The sequence below is a fragment of the Rhinolophus ferrumequinum genome, chromosome 3 (assembly GCF_004115265.2).
Source record: "Rhinolophus ferrumequinum isolate MPI-CBG mRhiFer1 chromosome 3, mRhiFer1_v1.p, whole genome shotgun sequence".
Taxonomy (NCBI): Eukaryota; Metazoa; Chordata; class Mammalia; order Chiroptera; family Rhinolophidae; genus Rhinolophus; species Rhinolophus ferrumequinum.
This window is the reverse complement of record NC_046286.1, coordinates 5748164-5770266: the sequence shown is the minus strand read 5'-3', so window position 1 is coordinate 5770266 and position 22103 is coordinate 5748164. Positions and strand designations below refer to the sequence as shown.

The following is a 22103-nucleotide window of genomic DNA, read 5'->3' as shown; positions in this document are numbered from 1 at the left end:
AGCACTCAAAGCTCAATAAATATTTGCCCAATAAATAAATTACAAAACAAATGAGTCACTAATTTACCAAGGCAGGGCTGTACGATATACAAGTAGATTTGGCTGCAGTAAAAGAAACCACAGAATAAATGTTTTAATATAAGATAGTTTCTTTTTCAAATAGCATTCCATGCATACAGAGTCCAGGACTTATATGGCAGCTCCACGGCCTCAGCAGTCCAGGCTGCTTTAATTTTGTTGCTCTGGCATCTACAGACGTTGTCTTCATTAGCATGGTCCAAGATTGTTTACCAACCCGCTCACATTTCAGGCAGTGGAATGGAGGATGAGGGAAGGAAGCGCCCGACTCCTCCCTTCAAGAACTCTTCTATTCCATAGGCCAGCCATAGTCACATGGCCATACCTAGCTGCTGCAAAAGCTGGGAAATGTAGTGTCTATTCTAGGCAGTCATGTGTCCAGACAAAAATCAGGCGTGGGTCGGTGGCCGGTTAGCTCAGTTTGTTAGAGCATGATGCTGATAACACCAAGGTTGCCGGTTCAATCCCCACATGGGCCACTGTGAGCTGCGTCCTCCTTAAAAAAAAAAAACAAAAAACCAGGCATGGGCAGTCTAGCAGTCTATGCCGTGTGTGTGTTGGGGTCCTGCTAGAAGTCTAGTGGTGCTCGGAGTCTCTTTCTCTCAGCCATCTTCTTCAGGATATCAGTTACAGGAATAACTGGCAGTCTGGATGACCAAATACCATCTACCAGCACCGCAGCCCTACCATAATCCCATCGGAGCTTCCCTTTTGGTGAAGTTCAAGTGGTTTCCCACCCTCAAAAGCTTTTCCCTCTCCTCTCCTAACTGAAGAATCACTTCTAATACATAAAATGTGGTGGAGTGATAACATGATTTATGAAGTTAGGTCAGAAAAGGCATTGCAGCTTTTGCCCTGCTCTCTCGGATGATTCACTCTAGGGTAAGCCAGCTGCTAAGTTATGAGGACTCTCAAGCATCCCTGTGGAGATGCCCACATGTAGAGAAAATGCCAGCAGCTATCACCAACTTGCCAGCCACGTAAGTGAGCCATCTTGGAAGTGGATCCTCCAGCCGCAGTCAGACCTTCAGATGACTGCAGCCCCGGCCAAAAGCTTGACTGCAGCCAAAGCTTGACTGAATCAGAACCACCGGCCCAAAGGCTCCTGAATTCCTATGAGAGATAACAAATGCTTCTTGATGTTTTAAATTGCTAAAAGGGAGGAAGCTGGAGGGACACTGCCAGAGGAAGAGGGTTTTGCTTCCTGGTTCTAGTGCACTTGATTGGCAGGCTCCAGCAGTGCAAACAGCTTCGCCGGTGTCCAGTTCCAGGAGTGGCCAGCAGCTCCCAGTGGCTAGCTGCTTCTGACACTGTCCCTCTCGGGCAGTTGTGTAAGCCAAGTGCCTCTACCTCCTGCAGCTTTTGCAGCTTCTCCAGCTCCCAGTACCTGCTGTACACGTGGCTTCTCCAGCATGAGACTCCAGCAGCACACACAGATATCTGAGCACCAGGCTCCTGCAGTACCTGGAGGCCAGCAGCTCCCAGCGAGTAGCCACTGCCCCAAACCCCACACCCCGCTCAGGCAGTTTTGTAGTAGAGTGCCTTTGTTATGTGGCCTCACCACAAAGAGCTTTCCTTGGCATCCTAGAGGGCATATTTCCAGCAAGTTCCACTGGCATGACACCACAGTGACTTTTCTGTCCTCTGGAAAGCCACAGCCTGTGTTCTCCTCAACAATGTCCAGATTTCAGCCTTGTGGGGTGAGGTATCTAGGGGCTGCTCCTATGTCTGCTATTCATGTATTCTTTAGAGTTCTCTTTACTCTTCCTAACCAATTCTTTGTTATGTTACTCCAATCCCGTTGTAAAATGTCCCTGTTGAAATTACTGTGTGGTTTCTCTCTCTTGACTAGACACTGATGGATACACTAAGTTTTGTCGTAATCTCGTACGCAGCAACAAATAATCACTACAGCCTTCCCCGTGTCATTGCCCACGGCCAACTCTTCTTTTATTATCATCAGCCAATTGTTACCACATGCCTACCCAGGGCAGGCTCTTCCTTCAAGGCTTTTAAGCAGTTAGATATGACACACTGCAAAAAGAAGAGCAGAGTTTATAAGATCCAAGCTTTAATTTGCCAAATGCCAAAGGAGAGGTTCCAGTGAGGAGTGCCACAGGAAGCAGTGAAGGTTGGCACAGCGGAAGAAAGTTCTAGGCTGCAAATGACACTATAGGACACAGCCCACCCAGTACAAAGGAGAGAGAAGGGCATTGCAGGCAGGGAAAAGTGTGTACCAAAAGCTCAAGCCTAGTGCGTCCAGTTCGGCTAGAGATGAGACTTGACGTGGTAGGCTGGTGGCGGGCCAGATGGACAGATCGGGAAGGGCCTTGAAGGCGGCTAATTCCTTTGGTGCTATCAGGAACGAAGGGGTCCAGTGACCATACCTTCCAGAACTAAACGCAACCTGCTTTTGCTGTGAGTATATTTATACTTGTCAGATCATGTGACTTAGCTTTGGGGCCGGGAAATGGTTCACTATGGCAGCGAGGAACCACTGAATGTTTTCGAGGATGATGCAATGTGGGGTTCTAAGATTATCCTGAAGTGTGTAGGGCTGGAGAGGATGGAGGCCGGAAGTAGGAAAGTGACCACCCAAAAGCCCCGATGTAGGGGATAGGGTAGCAGCAGTGGAAATTGGAGAACTGGGCAGAGGTGAGATGCTCAGAATGCCTGGTTGGATGCAGTGGGGTGGAGAAGCTGAAGGTGTTGCCCAACTGGTGACATGGGAGCGGGTTGAGGGGGGGGCAGGGTGATGTTGGCTTTTGATAAGTTCCATTGGGGTGACTGCAGTGTATCCACGTAGCAGGAAGGAGCAGCCTTCAGGCCTGAACTCAAGAGAGAGATGAGGGCTGACGATGCAACACTGATAGTGATTCAGAGGTGACAAGTCAATGTTGGGAGACAGTGATGAGGAGGGTCCCTCGGTGGGAACTGGCCGTCTCTGATTAGCCCATCCTCAGTAACCCTCCACCCCGCCCACCCATGAGACCAGATCCTGGGTCAGGGACAGATTTCCTCACGTAGTTCCGTCCTAGCTGGCCCCTAAAAGCCAGAAGCGTTGAGGTATTTCTCACCTGCCACACGTTCTGGCTTAGAATCCATGGTCCACTCTCATGGGCTCAGGCCAACGACTATAAAAGCAAAACACCCAAGACTAGGAAGTTCTAATTCTATTTCTGTCCCAGACCAGTCATGTGACCTTGAGCAAGTCATTTTCCTTCTTTGGGTTTGTTTTCCCTTCAGCAACATGCCAGGCTTGGCCTTGGACTAGATTCTGGTTTTCAAATCCTGCCTCTGAAGAACACTGGGGTTCCAAGCCTGGATCAACATGTTCTGCCTCCTAAATCAAGTAGTAACAGACTGTGAATAGCTCCAATTTTAGTTTTCTCCCATAATGTTTCCTTAAACCATTAGCAATCAGTACTCTTTGTTTGCCAGCAAAGGATCACAGATAACACAATGAATGAAAAAGTGGGAAATGCAGTGAATGGGAAAAATCTGAGAATGGGTGACGAAATTTGGATCGACGGTCTGCTTGTTTCTGGAGACTTCGTGGGTACGGTTTTGTATTACACAATCACTCTGGTTTCTATCCCACAAGTACTCTGGTTTCTAAAGCTAAGTTCCAGCGACATTTCAGGGTGCTTCGTAGAGGCCCCTGGGACTCCCTAGTGCCTGTAACCCAAAGAGGCTGGAGAAACATCAGACTCAGTGATCTCCAAGGATCTTTCCAGTGCTAATCTTTCATTTTCACAATGATGACTTCCTAGCTCCTCAGAGTCAATCTTTGATGAATACCCTCTTCAGGCTTCAGAACATGGTGCCTCATATTCATTAATTCAAACAACTCCCATAAAATCCTCCCAACAGCCTCATGAGGTAAGTACTATTATTATATTCATTTTTATAGATGAGGGGACTGAGGCTCCAGTAGGGTAAAATGACTTGCTCAAGGTCACACAGCTAGTGACAGAGCTGGGATATGAACCTGAGGCCATGATTCCAGAGCTCTCACTCTTCCCCAATATGCCTGCAGTTCTGTCATTAGTGCTGTCACCGAATATTTTCAGTTCTCCCTTGCACACATGGTAAGACTGATCTCCCCTACCCCCTGAGGCAGTGAAATATGAGCAGAAATGGTGAGCATCATTTCTGGTGGAACTTTTAAGAGGTAAGATCACTGCCATGGTTCCTTTTCCTTCTCGAGGAATTGTAGAAACACAATGAAGAGCCACCGTCAGCCTGGGTTCCTGAAAGAAGATGACGTGGAACGGACACCTGCCCTTTCACCACCATCCCCACCCGATGGGCATACAGTGTGAATAAGAAATAATCGTTATCATTTTTAAGCTGCAAAGGTTTGGAGGTTGTTTGTTCCTGTGGCTTCACCTAGCCCTTCCGGACTAATCCAACGCTATACTGGCCTCAGTTTCCAAACCTGCCTTCTCCTGCAGCTCCCTGGAAGCACTGGCTCCACATTCCAATTTGAAAAGCAGCAAGAGAAGGGGACTAAACAGGGAAGTGGGGGTGTGTTTTGGGAGATGGGCCCATGCTTTGCTATATCTAGGGCAGGCATTATGCTGGATGAAAGCTCTCTCCAGCCCTGGAAGGCCTTGGACAGACACTGGCCTTCTAGCTTCTCTCCCATACTCATTTATTGGCTCTCCTTAATTTTATTCCCCGTTATTAAAGCAGGAGCGACTGGCTTGGCCGAGGGAGGTCCGCAGTCCCACGTCCTTGGGGCACTGCAGGCTGACTATGACCTTGCAGGCCTGGATCTGAACCTCCTCCTCGGGGTGGATGACCAGGGCCAGCAGCCGGTCTGCCAGTCGTGACTCATCCCCAAAGAGGGCTTCATGCAGAGACTGCTCGTTGTAATGCCATTTCACGGCGCGGTAGTGCGGTGTATTCCGGCCCTCACTCAGCCGCTCGGCAAACACCAGTACCTCAAACAGCAGGCTCCCCGGTTGTGAGGCCTGGAACAGGTTCAGGAAGTTGGAGTGCACCTGTGTTGGGATGGAGAGAGGATGGGAATGAAATCCAAGGCGAGTTCTAAAGTCCTTCTTCCATCTTCGTGTTGCCTCAACTCCCCGATATACCTAAGTTTCAGATTCAACTGTGTAGGATTTTTTTCAGTTTTCCTTTCATTATTATTCTCTAACATAATTACATTCTGGTCATAAAGTGAGTGATATGGTAATAATACTGGTTCTGGCAAATACATTATGACACACAAAGGTTTTGGGGTTTTTTTCTTTAAAGTTCATTGGGGTGACGATTGTTAGTAAAGTTACATAGATTTCAGGTGTACAATTCTGTAATACATTATCTATATTTCACATTGTGTGTTCACCACCCGGAGTCCGTTCTCTTTCCATCACCATATATTAAACCCCGTTTACCCTCTTCTAGAGCCCTGCTTGCACCTTACCCTCTGGTAACCCCTAAACTGTTGTCTATGTCTATGAGTTTTTGTTCTTTCAGTTGTTTGTCTTATTCTTTTGTTGTTTTTGGTTTATATACCACATATCAGTGAAATCATATGGTTCTCTACTTTTTCTGTCTGACTTATTTCACTTAGCATTATATTCTCAAGATCCATCCATGTTGCCACAAATGGTCCTATTTCATTTTTTCTTACCACTAGTATGGTAAAAATAGTGTTCCATTGTGTATATATACCACAACTTCTTTATCCATTCATCTATCGAAGGACATTTTGGTTGTTTCCATGTCTTGGCCACCGTAAATAAAACTGCAATGAACATTGGAGCACACGTGTCTTTATGTGTAGATGTTTTCAGATTTTTGGGGTAGATACCCAGGAGAGGGATTGCTGGGTCATATGGTAATTCTATTCGTAATTTTTTGAGGAACCTCCACACTGCCTTCTATAGCGGCTGCACCAGTCTGCATTCCCAACAACAGTGTATGAGGGTTCCTTTTTCTCCACAGCCTCTCCAACACTTGTTACTATTTGTCTTGTTGATGATAGCCATTCTAACTGGAGTGACACACTTAAAGTTTAATGTGTGGTTAATTTTTATAAATATTTTGTCTGCTTGAGAGGAATGTGTCTGGGTATGTCTAATGGCTCAAGCTTAGTTGTTACAACAAATACAAATACATCCTTACTAGTTTTAGGTTGTTATCTATTAATTGCTGAAAAAGTAGTTAAACTCTTCCACTGTCGTGGTAGATGTGTCAATTTTTCTTTATAATTATTCAGGTGTGAGAAAGGAGGAAACCTTGCCATTTGTGACATGGATGAACCTTAAGGACATTATGCTAAGTGAGATAAGCCAGACAGAGAAAGACAAATACTACATGGTATCACTTTTGTTTTTAGGTGGAAGCTAAAAAAAAAAAAGAGAGAGAGAAGAAACATCAAACTCAGAAACAGAAAATTGGTTGCCAGGAGCTGGAGGGAGGGGCAAATAGAGAGAGGTTGGTAAAAGGGTACAAACTTTCAGCTGTAAGATGAATAAGGTCTGATGCTTTAACATAAAACATGGTGACTATTGTTGATAACATTGTATCATATAATTGAAAGTTGCTTAGCGATTAGAACTTAAATGTTCTCACTCCCCCTCGCACCCCCATCCCCCAAAAAGATGTGAGATGATGGATGTGTTAACTAACTCGATGGCAGGAGTATTTCACAATGTATACATACATCAAATCACCACAATGTACACTCTAAATATCTTACAATTTTCTGTCAATTACACCTCAATGAAACTGAAAAACAGAGAAAAAATTTTTTCCTTGTATCTACCCAGTTTTACCTTGTAATACTTCCAATTTTGAGATTATGTTATTAGGTACATATAAGTTTAGAGCTGCTTTATCCTTCTGAACCATTAATCATTATGTAGTGACTGTCTATTCCTAATAATGGTTTCTGTTGTAAGTAATTTTTACCTAATATTAAAATACCTACATTAACTTTTGTTTGGTCACCTGTGTTCCTGATTCTCAGAGTTTAGAAAACTCCTCAAAGGCGATTCCCCTCTCTCAACAAAATAGATTCTGATTCTACTGGGATAAAGGAGAGGGAATGGTTTTCAATGTATCTAGTGCAGAGGCAGAAAGAGGAATAAGACCAATTTGTTAGGGCTAAGTCTGCTTGGAGAACCCATGATTCTTCCTTCCCCAATATCCGAGTTGGGACCCATCAGCCCCTCTGCAGTTCCTTTCTCACCTGGCAGTTGAGAATATCATAGAGAAGGTCATTCTTCTGTGCCAGGGAGCTCAGCAATCGAATGGCTTGCACCTGAATAAAGGAAATAGTAAAGCATGAGAAGGTAGGTGAGTCTGAGCCTGAGCAGAGAAGACACAAATCTTTTCTCCTCCCTCTAGATGCTGAGCCAGGGCTGTCAGGTAGACAGGGCGTGGGCCATGGTGTTGAGGCACCTGTGCCAGGATATAGTCTGACTGAAGAATCTCCATCAAGGCAGGCATCACCCGTCGCAGCTGTGGATGTGCAAAGTCAGGCAGGGGAAGGTTGTTGAGGAGTCGGAGGCTTGCAATGTGCAGCTCTGAGTCCCAGATGGTGGCTATCAGTTCCAGTACCTTGATGGAGTGTTCCTGGCGGGGAGGGGAGAGAGACGGGTTTGCTTTTATGAAGATCCCCAATACTATCCCAGCCTCTGCTTTCACTCTTTGCTGCCCCTACCCATGACGCCTGCGCCAAACCCAATAGACAATTCCCTCTGACTTAAACTCTCAACACTATTGGACCTAATTGACCACTCCCACATCCTTGAAATTTTTTCTACACTTGGCTTCTTTTTCACAGACTTCTTTTCTCGTTCTTCTGACCAACCTCCTCAAATTTGTCTCCACCTTGGACATCTCCCTAAACTCCAGAGTCATATATTCAGGTGCCAATTCCACTTCTTTTCCAGAATTGTTCAATAGACTTCCGAGAGTCAACACGCTCCAGCTCCCAAACCTGCTCCTTCCACCACCTTTCCTGTCTCAGCTGTTGATTACGTCTTCCTTCCAGTTACTCCAGCCAAAATTCTGCGGTCCTCCTTGACTATGTTCTTTCTCTCACACCCCTTTTTCCGATCCTTCAGGAAATTTTATTGTCTCTACCTTCAAAACTACCAACAATGAAGCCACTTCTCACCACCCCCCTTCTACCACTCTGTTCCCAGCCATCATCTCTCGTCTGATTTCTGCAATAGGCTCCTGTCTCCCTGCTCCCACCACCACCACCCCCCACACCCAAATCTATTTCAGAACAGCAGACATGGAGGATGCCATTCCTCTGCTCAAGAGTCCCTAGTTCACTGAGGGTAAAAGCTAAAGTCCTTACAGTGGCTTACGGGGTCCAGTATGGTCTGCCCCTCCCCCCATTATTTCTTTGACCTCATCTCCTATTCTCCCCTTTGCTTCCACGGTTCCCATCACAATGACCGCTTAGCTATTGAATAGCTAAGGTACACACCCAGGTACACACCTGTTTTAGGATATTTGCATAAGCTGTTCCCTCTACCTAGAATGCTCTCCCTCCAGACATGCATAGCTCACTCCTTCCAGAGGTAAGAGTGTCACCTCACTGAGGTCTTCCTTGACTGCCTCCTTTGAAACTGCAGCTCCACTCCCATCCTAGCCTTCCGTATCCCCCATCCTTATTTTATTTTCCTCTATAGCACTGTCACATGTGAACACACTTTTTACTTTTCAACATTTCATTTTCCAGTAATTACAAATTCACAGGAAGTTACAAAAATAGTACAGAACAGTCCTGCGTGCTTTTCACCCAGTTTCCCTTGATGGTTACATCATACATAACAATATCGAAACTAGGAAATTGGTATTAGTACAATGTGTGTGTGTGTGGGTCTAGGTCATTTTATCACATGTAGACTCATGTAACCACCCCTGCAATCAACAGATTCTTCCATCACAATTGTCCCATCACCACAAACATCTTCCCTGTGAGACTACCGATAGTCACACTTATCCCTCCCACCAAAACCAACCCTAACCACTGGCAACCACTAATCTGCGTTTCATCTCTTACGTATAATTTTATCATTTGGAGAATGTCATATAAATGGCATTACACTTTGTGACAGTCTGAGGTTTTGTTTTGTTTTTTCACTCAGTATGATACCCTTGAAATCCATCCAATGTGTTGTATGTATCAATAGTTCCCTTTTTTTACTGAGTAATGTTCAATGTTATAGAGTGCCAGTTTGTATAACCATTTTTCTTTTTTTTGTGTGTGTGTTTTACTATCACTAATGAAGCTTCTATGAACAACTGTGTACAGGGTTTTGTGCAAATGAAGTTTTCATTTCTCTAGGATAAATACCCGGGATTGCAACTACTGGTTTGTATGGTAAACGTATAGTAAAACAAAAAAGAAAAAAAAAACCTGCCAAACTATTTTCCACAGTGGCTGTGACACCATTTTATATTTCCATCAGCAATGTATGAGAGATCTAGTTTCTCTGCATCTTCAACAGCATTTAGTATAGTCACTGGTTTTGAATTTAGATCATCTAATAGGTGTATAGTTATACCTTAATTTGTTGTCTTAATTTTCATTACCCTAATGGCTACTGATGTTAAACATCTTTTCATGTGCTTATTTGTAATGCATATATCTTCTTGAGTGAAATATATCCATGTCTTTGCCCATTTTCTAATTGGATTAAGTTTTAATATTGAGCTTTGAAAGCTCTTTATATAATTTAGATATGAGGCATCAGATATGTGGTTTGCAGGTATTTTCTCCCAGTCTACAGCTTGTCTTTTCTTCCTCTTAATGGAAGAAAAGACAAGCTGTAGACTGGGAGAAAATATTTCATAAAGCAAATGTTTTTAATTTTGATGAAGCCCAAATTCGTCCATTTTTTCTTTCATAGATCATGCTTTTGGTGTTATTTCTACATACTCTTCATCAAGCCCTAGGTCCCAAAGATTTTCTCCTTTAAAACTGCAGCCATAAAGAAGAAGGAAATCTTACCATTTGCAACATGGATGGAACTAGAGAACATTATGTTAAGTGAAATAAGTCAGAGAAAGACAAATACTATATGATCTCACTTATATGTGGAATCTAAAGAAAAGAGTAAATGAATGAACTAATCAGGAAAACAAACACAAAACACTGCAACACTACCTCCATACCAACCTTCCTCACCAAACTTGTATTTTTCTCCATAGCACTTGTCACATGAAACACACTACATAGTTTACTTGTGCATTGCCTGCCTTGCCCTGCTAGCACAGAAGTCCCGTTGGGACAGGGATCTTTCCTGCTCTGGTCACTGCTATATCTCCAGGGCCCAGCAGCGTGCTTTGGTGCCTAGTCAGTGCTCAGTATAGATTTGTTCAATGAATAAAGTGATCTTGCCTTCTGAGATGCAAGATGCTTGGACCAAGAGGTATCACTAAAGACAGGTAACCTCACAAGCTATACCTCTGTGAGCCACGTAAGAGGGAGGGAAGAACCCTGGAGTGAGCATCACAGCATCCCCATGGAACGCTGGTCCTCTCTGCCCCCACCCCTCACTGTCTGCTGAGACCTGAAGGGCAGATAGGAGCTAGCATGTCTAGGATGGGGTTTCAGGCAGAGAGAACAGCAGATGTAAAGGCCAGGGAGTGGGAGAGCACGAAACACAGTGTAAATGGCTGGGGTTGGAGCAAGGAGGTGGAGCTGATACTGTACGTTACGCTAAGAGCCTTGAGGAAGACCAAGCAAAGGGCTGATGAGAGCAGATCCCTGAGCAGAGGGTGGTCTAACTCAGGGAGTAAAGGTGAGCTCCATTTGGGATGTTCTGGGTTAGCAGGCTACCGTGTTTCCCCAAAAATAAGACCTAGCAGGACCATCAGCTCTAATGCGTCTTTTGGAGCAAAAATTAATGTAAGACCCGGTATTACATTATATTATATTATATTATGTTATGTTATACCGGTTCTCATATTAATTTTTGCTCCAAAAGACTCATTAGAGCTGATGGTCCTGCTAGGTCTTATTTTCGGGGAAACAGGGTACTAGGCTATCTAAATGGAGCTTCTGGACATGGGTCTGGAGGTCAGGGGAGCCCCCAGGCTGCGGACAGAGACGCAGGAGAGCACATCTAGTTGGAAACTGAGGCCAGGAAGTGGCTGCTTTCACCCAGAGAGGAGAATAGGATTTGAGTCCTCAGGATACAGACCCTAGGGGAAAGAAACTGTGGTGCCTGGGCCACCTGTGTCAGAATCTCCTGGGTCCCTTTGGGTGTGGGGCTCTAAATCTTTGTTTTCAGCCAGCTCTCTAGGCAATTCTGATTTGCTTGAGAATCATAGCCTTCAGGGATACTGAGAGGGCCAAGGGATGAAGCAGAGGCGGGAAGAAAAGTGAAGACCTAGAGACTTATTGTTTTCCCCAAAAAAAGTTTGATGCAAAAAATTTAAAGTGTGCAAATACGAAGTGCTGGGGAGGAAATGACATCACAGGGACACTTGTACAGGCTGGTGGAGGCGTAAACTGATACAACCTTTCTTGAAAAGTTGGGCACACCCTCGCACCCATTCCAGCCATTCCACTCCTGCAAACATACCCTGGAGAAAATCTCCCATTTCCGCAAGGGAGATGTATACAAGAGTGTTCAGAGGAACAACGTACAAACAACTCCAATGCTCACCCACCGGCAGGTAAATGGATAAAGAAAATGGCAGGGTACTCACGAAGGAGAATACCATAAGCAGTGGAGGGGAAGGAAACAAAGCTATCCACATCAGTAAGGATGACTCTTCCAATGTGGAAGGGGAAAGGCAAACCACAGAATACAAACTGCATACTTCAGATACATGAAGCTTAAAAGCTTTCCAAATGTCAACGAAAACATCCAGCCTGAGAGAAAGCTTGTAAGAGTTTACCGAACTGACGACAATCGCTGACCCAAACTGACGACAATCGCTGGGACCGATTGAGAAAATGCTCCTTATCTTCCGAGCTGAACAAGTTCAGACTCTCATTTATCCAGTAAAAGGTTTTGTTCAGACTCGCAGTAAGCAATTTCAATTGAAAAGCCGAAATGAAAACCACCCACCCATTTTTTTTTCTCCCTTCCCAGAGTTATCTTAACTCTTGTCCTTAACCTGGGTAATCTCAACCCTTAACCTTTTAATGCCATCTCGAGGATTTAAAAAAACAACAATTAAAAAAAAAAAAAAAACAGCTAAAATAAAGGTCAGGGCCTCCTACCTTAAAACAGGGAGGTCCTGAATTCCAAGAAAAACTCACCCAAGTTCACCTGCTGCAAAGCGGGGAGCCGGTGGGGCACAAAGGGCCCCTGCTGGTACCTAGCACAGAATCCGGGTCCGCAGGGTGGTCCTGGGTGGGCTTCTTTGGAATCCTGCCCGCTCTGCCAAGTAATGTTGACGAAAAAAACATTCAGCCTAATAGAAAGCTTATAAGAGTTTATTTGAGCCAAACTGAAGACAATTGCCAGGAAGCAAAGTCTCAACAGATTGAGAAAATGCTCCAGAAAATGGTGGTGTTGCAACTTATTTTATACATTAGAGTCAAAGGAGGAAGGTTACATGAAATCCATGGGTGGTAGATTAAGGGGGTGGGAGAAAGCAAAGCGGGGGAAATCTCTGATAAAAAGCAAAATGGAGAGACAACCACTTCTTTTACATTGGTGGGTACAGGATAGTTAATAGCATTTTACTGCACAGAGAGATGGTATTTGGGCAACAAGATAACAATGAGGGATTTTTAGTTTCCTGCTCTAGTGTGGTGGGTTGTGCCTCCTGGGGGGTCTGGAAAGGGATTACTTTGACATTCCAAGGGTACATTATCTTCGGGCAAAAAGACAACAGACAGGCTCACTTAAGGTGAAGATTGACCCTTGTCAAGGAAGCTACAGGCCAAGGATGTGACTTCCACCATGGCCCACCTTAGTTAGGAAATTTTACGTTCACGCCATCCTATGTGGTTATTTTCAGTCTTCTGAACTTGTCAGGTTTAACGTGTGGCCCCTTTTCCGTCCACACAAACTATGTTTTACCTATTCATTTATTGTCTGCCGTGCCCTGCTGCAATATAAGATAATGCATGCACACATGGTAAAACTGATAAGACAGGGCAAATTGTAATGGTGGGACTATATCTTCTATTTTGAGATTTGGACTTCTGGCATAATTCAATTTAACAAGTGTAATTTAGCTTGGGACTTTTTTGAAAGCTCTTTTCTTTCTGACAAGACTCAATGGCTCTGTTTACTATACATTTACTATGCATATCAGTTTCAATGTTTCTATTTACTTCAGCAGGTGACTTGGGTGAGGTTTTTATACCTGTATGGGATCCACTCCTGGCTCCAACTTAAATCTACATAACATATGCAAAGGTTGCAATAACCAGTTTAACTACATCTTCCCCCACCCCAACAGACAAAGCGGAACATAATAGAAGATTCCATTGCAGGCCAAAGCAGTTTACATCCTGGTTAGAAAATGAAAAACTTCAGATGAAACAAAGACTCGGGGCAGTAGTCTCCAGCAGACTCTGCCTAGCTGACCCTCCTCTTGCTTTAATAAATCTTCCCTCTGTATTTCTACCTGCCTGGTGAATGCTTTCACAACCCTCCAGCCACAACAAAAACTACAAAGAAAATCAAGGAATTGATGAACAAAATGCAGGGACGTGATTTCCTCTGGTGGCGGAAGAGGCATCAAACCTACTGGTCCGGTTTTGTCTCTTAGCCCAGGTTCTGGTTATGCGTGTTTTGTTTTATTGTTATTCTTTGTACTATACACATAAAAAATGTAAGTTTTAAATATTTTATTTATTTTTAATTTGGGAGATAGACTGTTTCTAGAGAGAAGTTTGGAGGTCAAGGAAGAGATTTTTTTTTTTTTTTTTTTTTAGTTTTGCTTTTTAAGATGGGAAGGATTAGAGCATGCTGAATATGAATGGGAAAGAGCAGGAAAGGCCACATCAGAGAGGCTAACCAGGAGACAGTCCCTCAAGGAATGGGATGGGATCCCAGACAGAGACTAACAAATATTGACCACAGACAAAAAGAAAGCTTTTTTCATGTGAGGATGGAAAAGGGGCCACAGGTTAAACCTGACAAGGTCAGGAGACTGAAAATAACCATATAAGATGGAATGAACATAAAAAAATTCAGGGGTGGCTGGATGGCTCAGTTGGTTAGAGCGCGAGCTCTTAACAACAAGGTTGCTGGTTCAATTCCCGGGATGGTGGGCTGCACCTCCTGCAATTAAGATTGAAAATGGCAACTGGACTTGGAGCTGAGCTGCCCCCTCCACAACTAGATTGAAGGACATCGACTTGACTTGGAGCTGATGGGCCCTGGCAAACACACTGCTTCCCAATACTCCCCAATAAAACAAATTTTTAAAAAAGTATACAAGACATTTATTAAAAAATCATAATTAAGGTGGGCCATTGCGGGAAGTCACATCTTTAGCCTGAAGCTTCCTTTATAAAGTCAATCTTCACCTTAAGGGAGCCTGTCTATTGTCTTTTTGGATCTAAGATGACATTCTTGGAATGTCAGTAATCCCTTCCCCACCCCCACCACTACTACCAGAGCAGGAAACTACAGAATCCCTCATTAATATTCTTGTCCCTTGATTAACATCTCTATGAGAACTATTAACTATCCTGTACCACCTATGTAAAAGAAGTACCTGTCTCTCCAATTTACTTTTATCCAATCCCAGAGATTTCCCCACTTTGCTTCTCCCACCCTCTTCATCTACCACCAATGGATTTCACATAACCCTCCTCCTTTGATTCTATGTATAAAATAAGCTGCAAACCGCCATTTTGTGGAGCATTTTCTCAATCCATTGAGATTTTGCTTCCTGGCAATTGTCGTCAGTTTGGCTTAAATAAACTCATAAGCTTTCTCTTAGGCTGGATGTTTTTTGTTAACACATGGTATCAGCAGGAAAGCAGGAAAAGGATGGATGGAAACAGGTAAGGCTGATGGCAGGAAACTGGGGGAACTGACATTTCGTGGATTATATTTTCTCTATATGGTGGCAGTGAAGTCACCAGCCTCTGACCCACACAGCATGGGTGGTGGTGGCAGGATGATAATGTATCTGGTCTTTGTCCCTGGTTCCAGGCACAGATCTCCTAAAATCCTTGCAATTGCCTGACTGGAGGGCCTTTTGTTATTCATAATGAGCCCCTTTCTATCAACCCTGGGTTTATGCTGAGGAGGTGACTCTTGGCTTACTCCTAGATAGCTTCTGGACGGGGGCTGGTGGCCACAAAGACCAAGCCATGATTAGATGGTTGACATTTTAGCCCCATCCCTGACCTCTGGGGAGAAAAGAGGGTTAGAGATTCACCAATGGCCAATTAATCAATCACGCCCACATAATGAAACCTCCATAAATACCCTCAAATAACAAGGTTCAGAGAATTTCCAAGTTTATGAACACATCCAGGTCCTAGGAGGGTGGCATGCCAAGAGAAGTCATGGAAGCTCTGCCACGCCTTTCCTCATACTCTGCCCTATGTATCTCTTTCATTTGACTACTTCTCAGTTTTATCTTTTACAATAAACCAGTAAACATAAGCAAAGCGTTTTCCTGAGTTGTGAGTGTGGATGAACAAGGGGCCACACACTAAACCTGACAAACTCAGAGGAAGCCTGCATTGCAGTCCCTACAAACTCAGAGACCGAAATTAACCACACAGGACGGTCCGAACATAAAAATTCCTAACTAAAAGCGGTCGTGGCCGGTAGTCACATCCTTGGCAGGTAGCTTCCTTGACAAAGGTCAATCTTTACCTCAAGTGAGCCTGTCGATTGTCTTTTTGCATCTAAGATAACATACACTTGGAATGTCAGAGTAATCCCTTTTTCCAGACCTCTCAGGGCACAACCCACCACACCAGAGCCAGAAGCTACAGAATCCCTCGTTGTTGTCCCGATTACCACCTCCGTGTGCTGTCAAATGCTATTAACTATCCTGTACCCACCTATGTAAAAGAAGTATCTGTCTCTCCAATTTACTTTTTTATCCAATCCCAGAGATTTCCCTGCTTTGCTTTCTCCAGCACCCTTAACCTACCAGCAATGGTTTTCAAGTAACCTTCCTCCTTTGATTCTAACATATAAAATCATTTGCAAAACCGCCATTTTCTGGAGCATTTTCTCAATCCATGGAGATTTTTCTCTCCAGCAATTGTTATCAGTTTGGCTCAAATAAACTCTTAACAAGCTTTCTCTTAGGCTGGATGTTTTTTCATCGACACGAGCCATTCTAGTGAATTATCAACCCTGAAAAGGGGGTCGTGGGAACCTCCAAATTTATAGCCCAGCCAGTCAGAAGTACTAAGACTTGTAACTAGCTTTTGAAATTGGTGGAGGAGGTGGAGGGCAGTCTTGTGGGACTCAGCCCTTAACCTACGGAGTCTGTGCTAACTCCAGGTAGTGTGTCAGAATTGAATTGAATTTCAAGACACCCAGTTAGTGTCAATGAGTTAGTTGGTGGCAGAAAGAACCTCAGGGGGCTTTCTGCTGTTTGGGGTTCAGAGATATTCCCAGTGCCCTAGTTCAGCGTCATCCTGAGATCAAAGGCTTTTATGAACCTGCTGGGAATCCGACCACCATTTTCCCACTGATTTCCAAGGAAAAATATTATTTCTGGGTTACAAACTCAGAACCAAACCAGCTTCTGGAACGGGACCATTTATCCTATGCCTGTTAAAGAACCCACGGACTACGGCCATCCTGTGTGCTCTACCCCACCCCTGGCCCCTGGGCTCACCTGGATTTTGAGCCTGAATTTTCTGATGCCAGAGAAAGCTTTAAGTGTGTTCAGAGCTTGAATTTTGACACTGTTCTCCTTGTCATCCAGCATGGAGCCCACCAACACAATGTCATCAGCAGTACAAGCAGAGGCCTACAGTGCGCCAAGAGAGACAGAAAGGCCGGAGAAGTAGGAGTCCTGGGTCCAGTGCGTCCCGTCTACCCCCCACCTTCACCCCCATCACCACGACCAGTCAGCACAACCCCTCCCTCCCGCCATCAGCCAGAGAGACAGGTCCCAGGACACAGTCTGGCCAGTCAAGGGGCCAAGGATCCGCTGTAGCCTCCAGGGGCCGGCCTCCTGCTTCCCTGCCCTCACCTCAGCCTCCAGCAAATACACGCAGCGAGTGATGCTGTGCAGGATCATGCTCCTGGCGTACTCATCCTGTTTGCTCTCCAAAGAGTTGAGAAGCCTCCGCAGCTCACCTGAGTCCCGCCCGTGCCGCTCTCGCTCGATGGCCAGGCCTAGACAACCACCCGAGCCCAGTTCAGGCTGTGGACTCAGAAGTGATGAAAGAATGGGGTTGGGAAGTTGGGGAGAGGGACCTGGGGACAAAACTGCCTCGTCTTTTCTGAAGCTTTCTTGCTATATGCACGACCACCGCGTACAGTTGAACAGGGTGTGTACTAAACAAGGGCACCATATCAAGGTGGTGACTACATGGACTCCTTGCAAGGAGGAGTAGAGGCCCCCCGAAGCCTCCTCACTGCCATGGGACCACCCGTCACCACCCATTACCTCCAGAAAGGAAATGGTTGCCTGGTGAGGACTATTTTAGGTTCCAAGGCTACCCTGGTGGATCTGCGGATAGATCCTTTAGAACAAGATCCCTGCCCTTCCCTAGGGTGTGACCCAGAACTACTGGTCTCTCCATTATTAATATCAGAAACATCATAGTTTGTAATGTTTACTGTAACTATTTCCTGGCATTTGTACAAAGTCGTCATACGAACTAGTAGAGGCTCTGGGCATGCAGGTGCCCCAATGTTCCCTTAGGGAGAATTGCTGATGCCAAATTTTCATGCAGTGGCATCTTGGAAGCTAGAGTGAATGCAGAATTTAAAGACCTGCCACGAGTCCTGAGGATTCCCCCTTGAGTGCCATCTACTACCCAGGGACCCTGAACTAGCATCTCTAGAGTAGATTTGAGGAAGATGCAGATGAGAACTAGGAAGGAAAGAGGAAGTTGGAGGAGACACCAATAGGCCCTCCCAAACGGGAGGCCTTGGGAGCAGGTGCCTCCGAGGGCAGAGCCCTCTCCCCTGGGCCCTGACACTCACGAGCAATGCAGATGGGCGAGTTGGTGCAGAGCGGCGGTTGGCATTTCATGCCTGCCCTGATGGCCTTGTAGAGCAGGTAGATGGCCCCAGCACCCGTGGCCAGGCTCACCACACTTTTGCGGATGTCCAATGGCCCTAGGCGTTGGGGGACAGACTTGCCCATGTCTTCAGTGCCACCTTGCGCCCAGGTGGGAGCAAGTCCTAAGGCACCTGGCAAGGGCCTTCCGGAACCAGAACTCTGGCAGGGCCAAGAATCCAGGGTATCAGAATCGGAACCTGGGCAACAAAGGAAACTGGGCAGCCAGGGGTGCTTGGAAGGAGAGAAAGTTCAGCTTGGAGGCTGAACTAAATCTCAGGACTCTATGGAAATAAAAAGCCTGGGACAGAAGAAAGGTCCTTCATGTCGCCTTTTCTTTAGGGGATCTAGGTTAGTGGGGCCCCAGCAGGCAGTTCCAGGGGCTGCCTTTACTCCATTAGAGGGCAGCAGAGACCCGATTTCTGGCCTTTGGAAGTTTCTGGGAGGGGTGTTTGGGGTGTGCCCACAGGCAGCCCTGTTCCCCCTCACTTCCCTGGCCTCCCCATTTTTGATCTCATCACCATACATCTAGTTCTGGGCCTCAAGCAAGGCCCCCCTCAAGGGAGAGGAGCACCTTATAAAGTTTTGCAGAGTTTTGAGGCAAACCCATCATCTTCCAGCATTTACATGTTCTCCTGTCGCATATTTACCTGTGTGACCCAGGCTCTTGAGAGCAGCTGTCTGCATCTCCAACATTCAGCAGTCCTACACTTCATAGGTGCTCAAGTCATGACTTCTGACATTCTTCGAGGACTTGAGGGCAGAACAGTGACAGGGAATCTGTTTACAGGGGTTCGAGGCCCATTTAACCAGTGTGAGCCTGGAGGAGGGACTGCCCTGGCTTGGATCTGTTTCTACATTTGTAACCTTAGGAGATCCAGATTTACCATTCTAAAACTCCAAGATTAAAATTTGGGCAGGTCTGTGCCTTTAAATCATGGGGTCCTAAATCTATGAGAACCATGCCCCAGTCCTCCCCCACCCCCATCCCCACCCCAACACACACAGGGCAGCATGGGGCTTGAGGCCTCCTCTGGTGTCAAAGGATGCCACAACCCTGGAGGATGAGAGCCCAAGTTTGGAGGCCTTCGTCTTCACCACTGCTAGGATGGAGCAGGTGAGACCAGACCTCTTCCCTTCTTCTTCCCCTCCCCCCCACCCCCAGTGGCCCCAAGGACTGTCCATCCAGAACCTTCACCTATCACACCCGGGTTGCAGACAACAACACTCCTTCGTGGCCATTCTCTTCCTTTCCTTCAGTCCTCCTCAAGGGTCATTCCTAGCACTCTAGGAGCCCCAAGGTGGGTGACCATATGGACTCCCTGGAAGGAGAGAGTAGAGGCCTCCTCACTGCCATGGGACCACCAGTCTCCACCCATGACCTCCAAGAAGGAAAAGGTTGCCTTAGGAGGACTATTTTAGGTTCCAAGGCTACCCTAGTGGATCTGAGGATAGATTCTTCAGAACAAGGTCCCTGCCCTTCTCTGGTGTGTGACCCAGAGCTACTGGTCTCCCCAGTCCATGGAGTTGATTCTGCAACCCTGCTATCTTAAGCAAACACAGTGCTCACTTGTTCTTTAAAAGACCTCCAAAAGAGAACTCTTTCTTGACTCTAACCTAACTCCTTCCTGCTGTACCTAAAGCCCATTTCTTTTGGTTCTGCCTTCAAGTGATTCAAAGGGATTAGAGGCAGAGCCATCCCCAGTAGGGCATTTTCACTAGTCCACAGCAAAACTAAAAAAGATAGGGGCGGCCGGATGGCTCAGTTGGTTAGAGTGTGAGCTCTCAACAAGGTTGCTGGTTTAATTCCCGCATGGGATGGTGAGCTGTGCCCCCTGCAACTAAAGATTAAAGATTGAAAACGGTGGGCCGGCCCGGTGGTTCAGGTGGTTGGAGCGCTGGGGCTCCTAACGCCAAGGTCGCATGTTCGACTCCTACATGGGCCAGTGAGCTATATCCTCTACAGCTAAGATTGTCAACAACTGCTCTCCCTGGGGCTGGGCTGCCGTGAGCAGCTGGAGGTTGGCGTGAGCCGGTGGCCAGCGTGAGTGGCTGGCAGTCATCATGAGCGGCCAGCAGCGGGCAAGAGCTGCTGTAACTGCTGTGAACGGACCTACGACCTGCAACCAACTGCCGAGGGGGGGAGGGGAAGCGCAGGATCATAACACCAGCATGGACCAGGGAGCTGTGTCCTACACAACTAGACTGAGAAACAGCGGCTTGAACCGGAGTGGGGAGGGGGAGGCGGAAGAAGGGGGGAAAAAAAAAGAGACTGAAAGCGGGTAACTGGATTTGGAGCTGAGCTGCGCCCTCCACAACTAGATTGAAGGACAACGACTTGGAGCTGATGGGCCCTGGAAAAACACACTGTTCCCCAATATAATAAATAAATAAATAAATAAAACTATAAAAGACAGAGGAATGTATATTTGTTGATATAAAGTCAATGACTGTTCTTTCTTGGGAATGACAGCTTTTGATTCGGATGTCTTTCTTAGTTAGAGAATTAAAATATACTTGCTTTTATGAAATGATGGTGACAATAGATGGTAGTTATGTTTTGAATGTTTTTAAAGGAGCATAAATTAAAGCTGCAACTCTTTGAGGGAACTTGGCTTCTGTTTGTTTTCTTGTTTTGGTTTTCCTGTCAAATCCAGAAATTTGGAACCACTGGCTAAAGTCTGAGACTCCATATATTCACAGCCAGCCCAGAGTTTCTTAGTCACCCTCACCAAGGCAAAAGGACATGGGGTGTCCTATCACACTCCTCTCTGCCATCTGCACCCGCTTTCTATCTTCAAGGCTGATGTTCCCATCCTGTTAGGTGCAGTTTAGTTTGGTGGGCTCTAGCCAGATTGCCAGGTTCAAAACCAGTTCAGTCACTGACTCAGCTTTGTGATTTCTTTGTGCCTCATCTTCCCCACCTGTAAAATGGGAATAATACCTACCTCATGAGGTTGTTTGTGGGGATTAAGAACTTGAAACAGTGCCCAGCATACAGAGTTCACCAAACGTTGACTGTAATAATAATTACTATTATAAAAGGTTTCACCTGGAAAAAAAACGTTGAATGTGGTAAGGCAGTGAGCACAGATAGTGGGCTTCAGTGAGACGTGTAAGGTACATCATTCAGCCCCTTCCACTCCCTGGTCTTCAGGCTAATCCTTCTCAATTCCTGTAACCCATTTAACTGCCTTGAATAATTTCGGGTTAGAGAAATTAGAGACTGATTATACTGCGGGATGCCTACTGTGCGGACAGAGTGCTAGGCCATTAAGGAGGGTGACTCTGGCGGGGCCTAGTGCTTGTTGTATGCACAGGAGAAGCTAAGAGAAAATTAGCATACTTCATAACGAAAAGCTCGTTGGAGTCCGACCAGCTTGGGCAAATTCCATAATCTGAGTCTCAATTTCCTCCTCCGGAACACGGGTCTATTAATATCTACCTACTACCGGGAAATGCTGTTGTCAGGAATGAGAGAATGTGTTATGACTCTCGGTGCACAGAAGACGTTCAACACGTGCGAGCTTCCCTCGCGGAAAGCCAGAAGCCGAAAGCTGAAAGGCTTGGGGGGGCGCCAGTGCCCTGCCGCGGATCCCACTCGCCGAGACCGTCTCCTCCCCAGCCAAGCGCTTACCCCGGCCCAGGAACCAGATTCGCGGGCCTCTCGCTGGCTCGTTACTTAGACGAAGGCGTGGGGACCCGAAGAAACGCGGCGAAGGCCCTGGGATCGGAGGGGGCGGAGCCCCCAGAGGAGGAGGAGCGGGTGGGGGTGGGGGCCGCGCCTTTCCCCGCCCCCGGCCTCCCCCATCTTGCCCTCCCTCCCGGGTCTACCTCCCCCCGCGCGCATC

At 46.1% G+C, this 22103-nt stretch overlaps 1 protein-coding gene across 2 annotated transcripts; it reads right to left on the bottom strand.

Annotated features, from left to right (window-relative positions):
• Positions 1 to 302: 302 nt before the first annotated feature.
• Positions 303 to 19019, bottom strand: ARMC12 (armadillo repeat containing 12). Of its 2 annotated transcripts, XM_033093438.1 has the most exons (9): positions 18903 to 19019; positions 18177 to 18452; positions 17215 to 17360; positions 16855 to 16989; positions 7498 to 7671; positions 7286 to 7357; positions 5028 to 5087; positions 1048 to 1191; positions 303 to 574 (listed from the first exon to the last, which is right to left on the bottom strand). In XM_033093438.1, the coding sequence occupies exons 1-9, from the start codon at positions 18946 to 18948 to the stop codon at positions 539 to 541; spliced, it is 1089 nt and encodes a 362-aa protein (XP_032949329.1). In that variant the 5' UTR covers positions 18949 to 19019; the 3' UTR covers positions 303 to 538. The 2 variants fall into 2 exon arrangements, with proteins under 2 accessions (XP_032949329.1, XP_032949324.1); XM_033093433.1 differs by lacking the exons at positions 303 to 574; positions 1048 to 1191 and having other exon boundaries at positions 4719 to 5087.
• Between the last annotated feature and the right edge of the window lie 3084 nt (positions 19020 to 22103).